This window comes from Carassius auratus, chromosome 30, assembly GCF_003368295.1.
Source record: "Carassius auratus strain Wakin chromosome 30, ASM336829v1, whole genome shotgun sequence".
Classification (NCBI taxonomy): domain Eukaryota; kingdom Metazoa; phylum Chordata; class Actinopteri; order Cypriniformes; family Cyprinidae; genus Carassius; species Carassius auratus.
Window position 1 is genome coordinate 18,810,945 of NC_039272.1, and position 15,979 is coordinate 18,826,923.

Consider the following 15,979-nt stretch of genomic DNA (forward strand, 5'->3'; position numbering starts at 1 on the left):
TTGCAACCTGATATTGTGCCACAATGAAAAGCCAAAATGCCATTATTTATATTTACAGCCACTTATCTCTTCATTAAAATGTATGGTCATTTGCTTTTGAAACAATAAAATGCAGAAATTCCTGTTGGAATGAACAACATTCACACCTTGAAATATAATCCACTTATCCAGCTATATTGCGAGCACGACACATTACACTTGGCAAGTTAAATATATGAGACACATCATTGCATATGCCTGAATGATGCTGTCTTTTGCATTCCAGTCCAAACAGGAGCGGAAATTGTGCTGCGGCGAAATTGAATTACTGTCCAATCACAGTCCTGTCAATGAAAAGCAATGTCATGAGTGTGGTGCATTTATTCCTCATGTTCCTCTGTAATGATTGCATTTCTGTGTGGTGTGAATTTTCTTTCATATAAAAGGTTCCCAGGAAGGAAAATCAATCATTCTATTCTCTTTACCACATAATGTGTCCGTTAAACAAATGATTATGTTGTTGCTTGAGATTACCTTGACTTAATGAGTGCACACAATCAAATTACACTCAACTGAAATGAACAGTTAGAATGTCATTTACCACAAACACTGTAAGTCTGTCAATTTGTTTGCTGAATGAAGGAGTCAAGCACTGGTGATTGCTTCAAATATTTATGTTTACATAGGAAACTTCAGATTATTTGCATGTGTAAACATTCATTGACTGTTATGTAAAAAATGTGCTTCCACAGTTTTTATTGTCACTTGTTGTTATTTGCAAGGAGTTCTATAATAATTGGTTGACTGTTTCCCATCTCACTGGTACTTTTCCAGCCGTCACAGGATACCATGAAAGTAATTTTTTATGTTGTTGTTGTTGTTGTGCAAAAGAGCTCCAATTAAAAAAGTAAGGAGAGATGGGAAGATTTCCCTCATTAGAGCACATTTACTGCTAATCTATAGCATGTTCTGAGATAACTTTAGCATGTAAAGGGTGTTGATGCATTATTAGATTCATTAGAACAATTAATTTGGCACAAAAAGCATGGCAAAAACTGAACTTCATTAACAATTTTTGCCCCACATTTTTGCAGAAATCTATAAAATACCAAATCTGATTAGAAATGCTGTGTCGTTACATTTTGTAACAAATGTGGTACAGAAACAAATTTCTATCAGAAATTGCTATTGAATGTCACAATTAATCACAAAGAAACAGCAAGTATCGCATTGAATTAGATGTAAATGTGAATTCTGAAGTAGAAAGACTGCCATATTAACATATAAAACATATTTAAATAACCTTTTTTTATCAAAGTATTTTTTTTTTTTTTGTTTAGTTTAGTGCCATGTGTTGTAATTAGAGGCATCCACCAGCAGGAGATATTGGAGTCATGTTAACCAGCCGAACTTTGATGCCTCAGTTATTTTATGATGTATATTTGGTAACTGTGGTTCCTCTTTACCCTTTCAAAAGAGGGCGCCGCTCTTCCAACATTTCTTACTCTTTCTACTTTTTTTCAAATCTGTTCTTTCAGGTTGCCCCTCCTTCTATTTATCTAATTATTTGCCAACCCCAGTCAACTCCCCTCCAACCCTCTCTCCTCCCTCTACTTTGTCTGTCTGTGAATCTGTATGAAGAGTGTGTCCCAGGACTCTTAGAGGGGAAACACATGCTGACAGAGAGAAAAAAGCACAAAGGACAAAGACAGGAGGCATGGAGGAATATCCCAGTTTCTTTAAACCTTTTCTTCTTCACTGAATGCATTTGTGCATCCAAGTCTTGTATACTGAATGAAACTTTATTGCTGCATGCAAACTCAGAGAATTGTTTCTGCATTTACAAAATGTGTGTTTGCTAAATCACTTCATTATGCTTGCCTTTGAACACTGAACTACTGAACTTCCCTTGAAGTTTTTTCCCTGTAGCATGTGGCTCTGATTTTGATTATTTGCTAGACTTGTTTTCGTTCGCTTGGCTCCTTTGAAGTTGTCTCTGTTTTAGGCTGTTGCATACAAGGATGGATTCCTCTACACTTCACTCTCTTTTATTTTTGCTTTTCACCTTCTTCTCGTATGTTATTGCTGGAATGGACTCTTGCTATGATGAGGAAGGCGTCCCGAGCCGCTGTTTGCCTAAATTTGAAAATGCGGCCTTCAATCGTACAGTGATAGTTTCAAATGTGTGCGGTATTCCACCCGAGGACTATTGCATGCAGACGGGGTCCACGCGGTCATGCCACTTCTGCGATGCCTTGGACTTGGAACTGAATCACAATGCCACTTACCTGACAGACTTCCACACGGATGAAGAGCCCACCTGGTGGCAGAGCCAGTCCATGTTCTATGGAGTTCAGTATCCTAATTCAGTCAACATCACACTGCATCTAGGTAAGACACCCAGTTTGGGATTTAATTTTGATCTAACAAACAAAAGTTAGAAAAAGTTGTATAGGTATATTGTTATTGTTAACTGAAACCTAAACTTATATTTGAAATAGTTTTCAGTAATTGAAATAAAACTGAAATAAATTATAAATATAAAATACATAAACAATAAATGTTACGTGAATATTATTAATGTTTTATAACTAAATTAAAATTTTAATTATAACTAAATGTTTATAACTAAAACTAAAACTAAATTTAAATAGAAAAAAAATCAAAGCTGTAAAGATGAAAAAACAACAACAAAATAAATAAAACAATCTCAAATTAAAATAGAAAACTTAAGATATACAAATAAAAGGCCATTATAAAAATATGAATATTAAATATATTCATATTAATTATATTTTATATAATTAACACCAAAATAGTACTTGTACAGACAACACAAAACAGTTAGTGAAATGATTACTAAATATTAAAATACAAAAATACTACTCATTTTTCATTTGACTAAAGACAATAAAAAGCTATCTAGATCGATTATTAGCATTGAACACCTTAATATGTGCAAATTGTCCTCTTATTACAGCTGATCTGCAGTGGTAAACATGTATCTGAATGTTGTGAGCTGTCCAAATGCATCCTATTTTATTAAACATACATAGGTCTGCTTGTTTTGACTATATTAAATATTTAACTCAACCTTCCTATATTGTTCCCAACTGTGAATTTGATGCTGCCTGTAATTGTGAACATCTCGGAAATCTGAAGTCTTTTTTGTGGCCTATAAGATTGGATGACTCTGATTTCTCAGCTGGTTTCTAGTTTTATTACATTATTGCCCTGTAGACTTTATGCTACAATGTTTTTAATCACATGCATTCCCATATGTCTCTATCTAACGGTTTTGAAACTTAAAATGTCATTTGTATTCTGTAAGGTGAAATTTTCCTCTTGTTTTTCTTCTTTTCTCTGAATATGGGGTAAACATGGTAGCTGACTCTTTAAAACGGATTACAACACTGGTTTTGGTTATAAGTAGAATTGCCACAAATTTCTAAAATCACACAAGGCAACGTGAATGTCAATGGACACAATTTGTAACACTTGTATAACAAATACATAAATTTACAAAGTAAATAAGTAATTAATTATAAGTAATAAATCATTTTTATCTGTAGTAATGGGAAAAGGCTTACATGCCTTGATATTCTGAACATTCTAAAACTTTACTTTCTTAAAAATAAAAAATAAATGTTACTTAAATTTTGCAAACCTAAATGTACAGCGCTGCAAATTTTATTGTTTTTGCATATTATAAACTGCTGCAAATCTTTTATAAAATACGTTTTTTTTATAATACCTGAAGACGTGTTTAAGGGTAAAGACAAAGTCATGGGTTCAGTTCTTAGGGAATGCACAAACTTATAAAAATGTATATCCTGATGGTGTAAATAGATTTAAAGACATTTGTCTGAAAATATATAAATGCAATAACATGTGAAATTATAAAATCAGTTTGAAACACACACATACAGACAAACAAACTGCGGATGGTCTCTTTACATTATTCCTGACTCAGTGGGCAGTTCTGAGCTGCAATGTGAAGCAGACTTGGTTGTAGTCAAATGTTTGGCTATGAAGACAACAGTTACACTACAGTATTGATCATATATTTGCATCTTTTACTTCATAGTATCATTCTCAAGGACTGTCAATACTAAAACCGTTGATTCATAGTACAAACAAGCATCTGTCATCTGGATTCTCTTCTCATAAAACTATTGCTGCAAGCTGAAATAACAGTGCATAGATTGTAGTTATTTTCATAACAGCTTTCAGCTTCTGCATATTAAAAAATTAGATGTGATTTGGTGATTCTCTTGGAAGCACATTTATGAAAGAGAGAGAAGAAAAAATGGGAGATGAAAGGGCACTAAAATGATGTCTCAACAAGCTAATCAGTCATAAATGTGTATGTTCTTGAGTTTTCTCTGATTCAAAGATGCCTTGCAGTTGGGTGTCTATGAAAGGCCATCTCACATTTCCAAACCAAACAGATATATCCCAGGGAGGCCGACACAGACAGCTAGACACACACACACACAGCAGCAGAGACAGTGATGGGGGTGGTACAGAAAACACTAAGACAAACACATAAAGCAGCAGAGGTCCAGTGGCAGGTCAGGTCTTTCCCATACACACATGTAAACATACACAAACACACACTTGCAGACTTCTAAAGAATGTTTCCACATCTGGTTTCCATTATGGTTTTCATTCAAAGGTCCGATATGAGATGCAGATGTTTGCTGCAAAATACTTCAACTGAACTTGAAATATTGTTGTGTGCACATCAGACCCTTTTAACAAAGTGTTTATACCAAGTGCAATTAGAAATGTCACACATGTAGGTCTAGTTCAAGTCAATATAGTCCACTGAACATTACAAATGTTAACAGGAATTTGTTGTGCATTTATTTATAGTTTTTACTATCATATCCACCAATCCAAATCATAATAAAATAAAAAAAAACATCATTGCAGTTTTACTAAGCACAGGCATGACTATTTTAAAGTTTATTCATAAATATTGAGTCTGGCCAGGTTCAGTCGAGTTCAGAACCAAACACACCCACACATATACACAGAGAAGTTTAGTCTACTCATTCTTTCTGTGATAACGGCTTTAGCACTAATACTGGTGGCTTTCATTGGAGGTACATACGAATACATATTAAACCTGTGGGTGACAAATACATTATATATATGTATATATTCAATTCAAGTCCACAGTGATTTTTTTCCCCATACTGTTTCTTTATCAAGATAAGAACTGGAGACCAACTCTTGTTTTCTTTTTATTTTGCTCCTGCCTGTTTTTTCTCCATTTCCTTCCTTTCTTTTCCAGCCAAGATAATCTTCTCTCATGCTGAGATGAAATTATGCTTAAATGATTTCAACATGGCAACCAAAATGGTGTGGGTGAGCGTGTCTATGTATATGACTAAAATTATGATGAAAGAAACGAAAGAAAAAAGAAAAATATATAATTTTTGTAGTAGGGACTCTTTTTGCTGAGGCCTACATCATTTTGCCAGTAGGTGGCGACAAGTGAATTGTCTCTTGCTTTGATTCATTTACTGACCGATTCATTCAAAGTGACTGAAGTTGGAATATGATATTAGCATACCACTTGTGCTATATCTTAACGGGAAAATGGTAAGAGTTTGCTTCTGGTTTGCTTCATGTGCTATTTCGAATAAGATAATAAATGTACTGTATGAGTGTGTCATACTTGAATGATTCACTCAAAAAGATTATTGCTTAACTGATTCATTCGAAAACACTGATTCAAACGCCATTACAGTATTTGAACATATTTGTGTACAAGCAATTTCAAATGGCAATCACGCTGTATGTCTGTATAACCTCTCCAATTATATTCGAGCAGCAATTAAACTGGCAAAGTACCACCAAGTACGCCATTTTCTTAAGTCTCAACGTATTCTCGACAGACACACAAGAAAGCTACTTTAAGCTCTAACTTAGATAAAGTATCCTTGGATACTCCACCCCAAAATTAAGATTTTGTCATTAATCACTTACCCCCATCTAGTTCCAAACCCGTAAAAGCTTTGTTCGTCTTTGTAACACAATTTAAGATATTTTGGGTGAAAACCGGGAGGCTTGTGACTGTCTCATAGACTGTAAGTTACACTGTCAAAGTCCAGAAAAGTATGAAAGACTTCATCAGAACAGTCCATCTGTCATCAGTGGTTCAACTGTAATGTTATGAAGCAATGAAAATACTTTTTGTACACTAAGAAAACAAAAATAATGACTTCAACAATTCCTCTCCTCTGTGTCTCTCTGCATCAATGTAGTGCAAATTTGGAGAATATGAGCCGAACACAGGCAGTTTATGCTCTTCTGTGTCAGCCGTGCTGCAGTGAAGCGCAGTTTCCTTTCAAATCAAAGCGTAAATACAGGCAGAAAATGTATCCTTGTGGCACAGCTGACACTGATGAGCATACACAGTTTGTTTTTAGCTAATATTCTCAAAAATGGTGCTACAGTGGTGTGGAGAGACCCAGAGAAGACAATTTTTTTAATAAAGTCATTATTTTTTGTTTTCTTTGTGTGCATAAAGTATACTCGTCACTTCATAACTTAGGAATTTTTTTATTATTATTATTTATTATTTTAATTAAAAAGCAAACTCTCTTATATTCTAGATTCATTGCAGACGGTCTGAAATATTTAAAGAGTTTTTTTTTTTTTTTTTTTTTTTTTATTCTGATGGTTATGACTTACAGCTTAGGAAAAATACAAATTCAGTATTTCAAAAAATGAGAATATTTTTTAGAGGTCAATCAAAAAAGATTTACAAAATAGAAATATTCAAGATCTCCAAAGCAGGTTTAATTATGCACTCAATACTTGGTTGGGGCTCCTTTTGCATGATTTACTGCTTCATTGCGGCGTGGCACAGAGGCTATCAGCCTGTAGCACTGCTGAGGCATTATTGAAGCCCAGGTTGCTTTGATAGCGGCCTTCAGCTCCTCTGTATTGTTTGTCAGATTTTAGTTATCTTTCTCTTCACAATACCCCATAGACTCTCTGTGAGGTTTAGGTCAGGTGAGTTGGCTGGCAAATCAAGCACAGTAATATCATGGTCATCAAACCATTTGGAAGTGGTTTTGTCACTGTGGGCAGATGCTAAAGTCTTGCTGGAAAAGGAAATCAGCATCTCCATAAACCTTGTCAGCAGATGGAAACAAAAAGTGCTTCAAAATCTCCTGGTAGATGGCTGCATTGACTTTGGACTTGATAAAACACAATGGAGCAACATCAGCAGATATGACAGCAGCCAAATCATCTCTGACATCAGAAACTTCACACTGGACTTTAATCAGTTTAGATTCTGTGCCTCTGTCTTCCTCCAGACTCCAGACGTTGATTTCCAAATGCCAAATTTACTTTCATCTGAAAAGATGACTGTAGACCACTGAGCAACAGTCCAGTTCTTTTTCTCCTTACCCAGACTTATGACAGATACAATATGATTCTAAATAAATACACGATTGTGATAGAGAATAAGAAGCTGATTTCTGATTTCTACAGCTGTCACACGCTGATGCTCTCCAGATGCAGAGAAACTCTGCCTTCATTCATAACCACTCCTCTAGCCCCAGCTGGCCCGCTTTGGCCCAAGGTTTTCATCTGGCCAAAAAACCCTGGCCATTGGCCCCGAGGAAGCACCGATGAGGCATGATCAAACGCGGAAGTGACAGTGGCCCTGGCACGCACTAGCACACCCGCTTTTGGCCCGACAGTGGAAATGCGGCAATTGTCTTCTAGACAAACTGTCAAGTGTGTAGGCCTTCCCATAATTGTGGTTACATGTTATCCAGTATTTATAATCAAAATTAATCAAACTAATCAATCTCTAAATGGAATATAATTGTTTTTAGTTTTTGTTTTTGAGATACTGAATTAAAAATTTTCCTAAGCTGTAAGTCGTAACCATTAGAATTTAAATAAAATAAAATAAACTCTTGAAATGTTCAGTTTGTGTGAAATGAATATAGAATATAAGAAAGTTTGCTTTTTTGAATTATATTACAAAAATTTTGACATTTTCATCTAATCTTCCACCTTCTCATTCTCAGTTAGGCCCATCATCACTGACCTAATAAAAATGAAGGGAAGTAGATGTAAATCTTTAATGGCATGGACTTTAATTATTAGGCAACAATAATGATACAGGCACTGCATTTTGTGGGACTTCTCCATAAATATTGTAATGACATTAACGTTGTTGTTTTTCCAAGGCAAGGCCTTTGAGATCACATATGTCCGTTTGAAGTTCTACACCAGCCGACCGGAGAGCTTCGCCATCTACAAGCGTACAGAGGAGAACGGACCATGGCAACCGTACCAATATTACAGCGCTTCCTGTCACAAGATGTATGGGAGGGACAAGAAGGGCTTCATACGTCCAGGCGAGAATGAAAGGATGGCACACTGCACAGATGAATTTAGTGACATCTCACCTCTAACTGGCGGAAATGTGGCCTTCTCCACATTGGAGGGAAGACCCAGTGCCTACAACTTCGACCAGAGTCCTGTGCTACAGGTACAGTATATCAGGTTTATTTTATGAGAACATGTAATGCAATATGACGGTTTATATTTAACACATCTGGATACTTTTAGCATGCCAGATATAAACATGAACAACTTAAAACCAATGTAAACCTGAGGCATTTACAGTGTGTATGCATGCAAAATATTTATCTTCATGGCTTGTTGACAGTAACTTGTTTTAGTCAGCTACTCCTCTCCTTGGCCTTTAGATATGTAGATGGGTGTGCTTTGTTGTTCCAGTGCAAAGCTTTAAGGGAAAAATACCTCACTGTCAAGCTTCTCTAACTTTCGCACTTTCACAACAGAATCTCATAGCTAAACATGAGTGTGCTCAGCATGCCATGCTACTAAATACAGCCTGCAACCTTTTCAAGAGATTTCTAGGGAGCTTCTTTTATTCAGTGATGCAGTCACAGCCGTCAGATGAAGTTCAGAAAATCACAGGTGACAGGCAACTGCCAGAACTCAACCAACTGGTTGATACAGTATATGAATACTTATATATATATAGGTATTTCTGCAACTGTAAACATTTGGTTCCAAAGAAAATGAACTCTTGTTTCACACTTTCACCAGTTTATTTGTCTAGCAGCAGTTTCAAATAGCGCATGCACATACTTGACAGAAAAGTTATTTCAGAGTAATAAACATTTTCACCACTGTGTCACCTACAAAATATCTGAGATTATGTATTGTGGTTACTAGCATGTTGCAGATAGCAACTGCATTTTTATAATGAAATAACTCTCTAATGAAACTGTGTGTGTGTGTGTGTGTGTGTGTGTGTGTGTGTGTGTGTGTGTGTGTGTGTGTGTGTGTGTGTGTGTTTATTATTATTTTACACAATAAATAATTGAATTATTTAATTTTCATTATTTGTTAATTAATATTTTTTTTTTATATTTTTTTTTAGCTTGGTTAAATCAGTAAAATGCACATTAAAGGCATTTGAAAATCCTTTAAAAAGTTACATTATTTTGACAAATATGTAGACCATTTTAATGTGTCCTTGAAAAAAAAAATCTGTTCTGGCTGGAACATTGAAGTGTCCAAAGTTGAAGAATATTGAAATGGGTGTAGCCTAAATCGAAGCAAATTTGACAGGGTATTAGATGATCAGTACCTGCATTAGAACACTCAGAATGGGAGCTCACCGCCTCCACATCTATTTTTGTAACAAGAAATGGATGGAAGGGAAAGAATGTGTTTTCGCTATAACAGAAGGGTCACACCAATTGAAACTAATGTGCATTGAATACCCCATAAGGTGTTTGAGTGCTGCTTTCTAAAAATTATCTCATGTAAATAATTACATTGCACAGTTATTTTCAGTTAGATTAAATACAAAATATGTTACAAGTGAACATAGAAAACTATTGAAAAGGATAAGAATTTTAGCCTGTGATATTTAACTCTAATCTATGTTGTATGAGTAAAATGCAGCAAAGTTTGAATCACTTGTTCTCATTTGTCTCACAATTATCACATATTATAATGGCTAATATCCAGTCACAAAATGTTTGAGGCCCTGTTTACACCTTTCTTAAGTGCTGATCTTATCACCTAAAAAAAAAAAAAGTTGTTATTGGGGTAAACATGGTTCTTGACATTCAACAATTGAACAGGCATAAAAATGTTTGAACCTACTGAGGTTTGTTGTGGAACTGTGAACAAGCCCATTTTAGGTAAAAGCCTTTTCACTTTCAATCTTTTCATCATCCTCTTTTCTCTCAATTTTCAAAGAAAAACAGACAGCCCATCTGTTTACAAGAGTAAAAGCCACTAGAGGGGGACACGAGTGGGAACAACACTAAAGAAGGGGATGTCATTTTATTTAAGAGCAGAGATAACAGTTCGGCTTGTGATTGAGGCTTGTAGCCTGATGTGTGAAATAGAATCTCCCTAGCACTCAAATGGGAGATGAATTGGGTTTTTAAAATGAGTATGAAAGGGGACTCCAGTGGCCCCGCAAAAAAAGTGGGAACTGGAGAAGAGTGCTTGACTTAATGTAGTCCAGTTACTGTTATGAGAGGTACATAGTAATCAACATATGTGTATACATGTACACACATTGTCAAGTGTGTCTTCCACTATGGACCTGGATCCTGAATGCTAAGCATTCACATTTATGTATTTAGCAGATGCTTTTAGCCAGCAATATTTGTCATATACAATGTCAGGTTTATTAAGTGAAAGTGACATTGAGTCAAGTATGGTGACCCATATTTAGAATTCATGCTCTGCATTTAACCCATCCAAAGTGCACACACACAGCAGTGAACACACACCCGGAGCAGTGGGCAGCCATTTATGCTGCAGCACCCAGGGATCAGTTGGATGTTCAGTGCCTTGCTCAAGGGCACCTCAGTTGTGGTATTGCCGACCCGAAACTCGAACCCACAACCTTAGGGTTAGGAGTTAAAATCTCTAACCCATGACTTCCCACTTATTATTAGACAATTCAATTATGAAGCAAGCTAAAAGAATAAACACAGAGATGTTTAGGTGTCTATAAGTGCACTGCATTTGTTTAAGGTTTTGGTGTGGTTAAGTGCCTGTCGAAGAGATGTTTCTTCAAATGCTTCTTGAAAGATGTCTCAGCAATTCAGGAGGAGTTGGAAGCTCATTTAACCAGAGAGGAACAGAGAGGGTGAAGGTTTCTGAATTTTGGTAACGTTGTTCATTAGGTTACCTTAACTGTTGGGGAGGGCACATATTTCTAGGCATGAATTGAGGTGAGAAGGTGCTATTCCAGTGTAGAGCCAGCGTCAAAACCTTAAATTTAATCATGGCTGCATATTTGAGCCAGTGGAGTGAGGTCAGGAGATCTGAGAAGAACCACTTTATTCAGTGAAGCTTGTTTTTGTTCGACCTGTTTATAATGACTAATAGCTTAGAATCTATTTCTCACACATGCATCTGTATTGCTTCTCATAATGGGCTCTCTGCAAGTGGAAATGGATCGTCTGCAGTTGGAAGAAAATCTAAGATTCTCCAATTAACCAAATGTCACCCTGTTGCTAGCCCGTGTTTTTTTTTTTATTATTATTATTATTTACTTGATTTCGTGTGATTGACATGAGGGAATGCAGCAAGCAACAAGGATGGAAATAAATGAGATAAGAGCTGAAAATAGTCACTTATGAGAATGTTAAACTTCTGGTTCCATTAAAGTAGGACATGTAAGCTATGCAGATCCAACACTTAAATAGGATGAACTGTACGAAATGAAATTTAACCAAATCATTCAAACCTGCTCACACCAAGAATTATATTTTAGATGCATACTTTAAAGTATTTTTTTGATGGATTTTAGGTTGTTGATGTTTTTATTGTAACATTATTCACTATTAACTAGTTGCTTATTAGCATACATTTTACTAGAATATTGGCTGTTTAATAGTACTTTCTATTAATAGTAATTTCCTTATTCTGCATTGCCGTATTTTCGATCCCTTAGCCCTACCCCATACCTAAACAGAATTACTGAATTACTACAGAAACTACATATCAATAAGCAGCTAACTGGGTATTTATTGAAGGCGAGCTTTTAATATGTTTCCCCTTGTATAAAGAATTACCATTTACTTTAAAGGTAAGGTTTTTTTCTTTTCTTGGTGTGAATAGGCCTCTCTATTTGATTCATGATCACATTGCATTCTAGGGATGTGCAAAATACAGATTGAAATTCATCATGTGGAATTTGAGTTGACTTGGCCACACCCTGCAGGAAGTTGAGTTGGAATGACAGGAAGAAGAATTTTCTGAATTGAAATTCAGAGAAATTCACAAGTAAATTCACAAATTCACACTGGTCCATAAATTTGTTGAAAAAAATATGTATAGTATACACAAAAAAATTAAGTGCAAAATGCACTTCTACTTCTGCAAATCTACACCCTTAACTAAACACATTCAAGACCTTTTCTTATTAAAATTTACATTCATAGTGTAAATGGTTTTATATCTCAGTTCATCTTGATTCTACTTTGTAAATTTCTGATTTAAATTTCAGTTCAGCTCACTGTTTGCAGTAATAAAAATATCAGCTCATTTCAAAAGGATCCCAATCTGGTTTCATACATAAAAAAACTATGACTGATGAATTATAAATACTTCATAGGTAATTCATAATTCATTCTTGATATGGTAAAAATTGATAGCCTGAATGCACTGTAAGTCGCTTTGGATAAAGGCGTCTGCTAAATGCATAAATTTAATTAAAATTTTTATTTTAAATTTTTAATTTAATTTAAATTTAATTCATAGTATAGTATTGTGACATGATCTGATCTGAGATACTGAGTCAAGGTTTTTCATGAACGCTTCACTTTTTACCGTTTCTTCTCTGCCCCACACAAACACACACACTTGAACTCCTGCCTCCATTTATCTTCCTTTGCACTCATTACTTTAATCATTAATTCTTTCACTCTGTAATTAGAGAGTGGAAGTAGTGATTTAGCCACTCTGTGAAACAGAATGGAAGTCAAGTGTCTTTCATTTTCTAACCGCCCTCTCGTCTAAAGTCCGAACCCCTGAACTTTCCACTGCCACCAGGTTTCTTTTACGATTCAGTTTTATGTATGGCAGCCCCAGTCTGACTGCTGTGATCAGATGCTTCTAGGGGAATAAATTTCCCCCCTGCTTCCACATGAAAGGCACCGCTTACCTTGACCCAAAAAACTTGCTACATTTTCTTGTTTATATTTGGGAAAGATGATCTCCGTTACTCTGCTTTTAATATTTTAGCTGTCTGGTTGGACTTAAAGTTCGTGCTGAGTGCGGTTCATGTAAGATAGCTAAATAAGATATTTTGGGAAAAAATGAGAACACAACAGGAAATGACAAACATCTACAACACATGGAAACGTTTAAGTAGCTGACTGAGCCATTCTTAACTCTTTGCTTCCGGAGTGCATAGACTGCTGCTGTTTTTATCTAGAGATATCAAGTACATCTAGAATCTTGTACACGCAATATCTGAGCAAGATCAGAGACAATTCATAAAAGAACATGTGTATGTAAAATCACACATCCAGTTTTGTTTGAGTGAAGGAGCTCCCTTGCCAGATGCAGTAAGAAATTTACTAAAAACAAGCCTTTTGCAAGACATCTGGTAGGGGGGGCACCTGGGCTGGCCAGCCAAATTTCAGGGGGTGGGGGCGGTACCACCACTGGCCACCATGTAGACATACCCCTGCTAGCTCTATTCTAAAAAAAAAAACCTTTTAGACTTGCACTCTATTCATTCAATGCTTAAAATAAATGAACCTAACACTAGCTTTTCTAATCTTTTTTGTATTCTGGTTATTTGTTTTCTTTTTAATTATTATTCAATTAACAAAAGCAAAAAAGGCATCTAACACTAGCTTGCTCTATTCTTTTTCTATTCTATGTTTTATTTTTATTACATAAACATCTAACACTAGCTTGCTCTATTCTTTTTCTATTCTATGTTTTATTCTTATTATATAATAAAAAATACCTTATGTGTACTGTGTTATGCTAACTGAGACTTGTTATAGCACTTGCATATTATTGCTCTTTTGTTGATTTCGATTGCTTCCATTGTCCTCATTCGTAAGTCACTTTGGAAAAAAAAAAAAAAATATATATATATATATATAGACAAAAATAATATCATAACCTTTGCTACTTTTGCTTTAAACATAATGCTTTTGATATTAATTTGTATTTGTAAGAATAATTTTAAAATGTTTTATTTCTCTTGTGAGCTTTTTAGTTTATGGAAGCTTATGGGTAGCAAATTCAAATTTAATAGATATGTTTAGCATGTCCAAGCAAAAACTGTAGCAAAATTATAATTTAAATTCCATTTTTTCTTTAGACTTACGAGTAGGACACTTTTTATCGTGATACCGCATAATAATTGTAGCAAAATGCAGTATGAATTTCAAAATGCATTCTGAGCCAAATGGGCATAAAATGGTTGCAAAAAAGGTGATTTAAATGTCTTTTATTTTTTCTTAAATGCATTGACACATACACTTAAGATGTTTAAATTGCATTATCATTAAATACCTCTCCAAAATTAAGTCAGTGTGGATTTGAAAATGCATTCTGAGCACATCACACTCCCCTCAACCTGTCAATCATTATATCAAGACTGGGCACTGCAACAAGACACACTGTCGGGATTTGTCAGATCACACATACTCAAGAGAAACGAAGTGCATTATGGGTATCACCAGCATTTGTAAGGTATCAAAGCCAAGGCATTTTGTAGCTGGAGAAAAGGGTTTTTCATTCATTTCATTTCAATAATAAAAGGGTACGTTCTTGTTATGTGACAGTCTGCAATAGTAAATCACATGATAGAAAAGGTCATGCAGTCATCTTATGCATAGGTGTATTTAAGTATTTATTTGAAATATTAGTAGTTATTTTACTTCACAACTAAAATTAAATATTGATTTGGGAGTTTGTACTGCTAATGTGAAACATGTAATTCTTCTGTACACTGGCATTTATTTTATATTCAGTCACTTGTTGGAAAGCATCTGAGCAGAAAGTCATGTACATATGTTGTGCTGTATCTCTCTGGTTTCAGATTCAGCTATTTTTTCCGTTACCACCCAAGCTTTTATAACTCGTCTGAAGGTTTTGTGGCAGTGCAGTTCTGCATTTTTGTGATCGTTAACAAGAATGATGGCACAGCACGCTTCCCATTTCCCCTCTCCGTCACTTCTTTGATGATTGATCGTTTTTAGCTTTCAAAACCTTTGTCAGATTTTTTTAATAGCTGAGCTTTCCCTAATGGCCCAGTTGCCCATAGATTTCTGCTCAGTGAGGTGTTCATCGACATGCTGATTATAAAGCAACTTCTGATCAATACGCAAGCCAGTTTGTACATGGAGGTGGTGACAAATCTTGAGGACAAGAGTAAGTCTTTAAGTTATCGTTTGTTTGTATCCTTTGGCATTCTTATCTATTTCTCGTTCTCTCATTCTTTGTATTTCTTCATTTAACGAGAAAATGAGAAAACATTGAGTTCTAATCTGAATGAAAGTGGGATCAATGAAGTCACAATCTTTCATTATCACACACACACACAAATACACAGCTTTTTTTCCTACCTCTTATTTCTCCCACTGACATATTGTTCAATTAAATGGTGAAAAGGGAAACTGACTCATTTGACTGGCCATTTAAAACCCTCAGCTGAAGCAGCCTGAATTTTCATGGAGATGAGCTGAATTCTGTGGATGTTATGAAAATGAGCTGACCAATGTTAATGACCTTGTGAAGCATGTTCTTCATTATGGCAACTTGCCTTTTTCAGTCTATACAGATACCATTTTAAAGGCCCTTCAGCTTACCTCCTCAGTCTTCCACACTTCTAAGAAAATCTTCCATAGTGAGCTTTTAATGCAAAAAGTAAAATAAATAAATAAATAAAAAGATCTGATATGCACCTGTTTTGTCTTGTACA

The 15,979-nt window shown here is 35.3% G+C and overlaps 1 protein-coding gene across 1 annotated transcript in view; it reads left to right on the top strand.

The window, feature by feature from the left end:
* The first annotated feature begins 1,609 nt into the window (after positions 1 to 1,609).
* The window catches only part of lamc3 (laminin, gamma 3), a 70,552-nt gene continuing 56,182 nt past the window's right edge, over positions 1,610 to 15,979 (top strand). The window contains exons 1-2 of the mRNA XM_026211936.1: positions 1,610 to 2,370; positions 8,208 to 8,512. Of these exons, the coding sequence (XP_026067721.1) occupies positions 2,001 to 2,370; positions 8,208 to 8,512 (675 nt within the window). The 5' untranslated portion in view covers positions 1,610 to 2,000. The remainder of the gene's footprint in view (positions 2,371 to 8,207; positions 8,513 to 15,979) is intronic.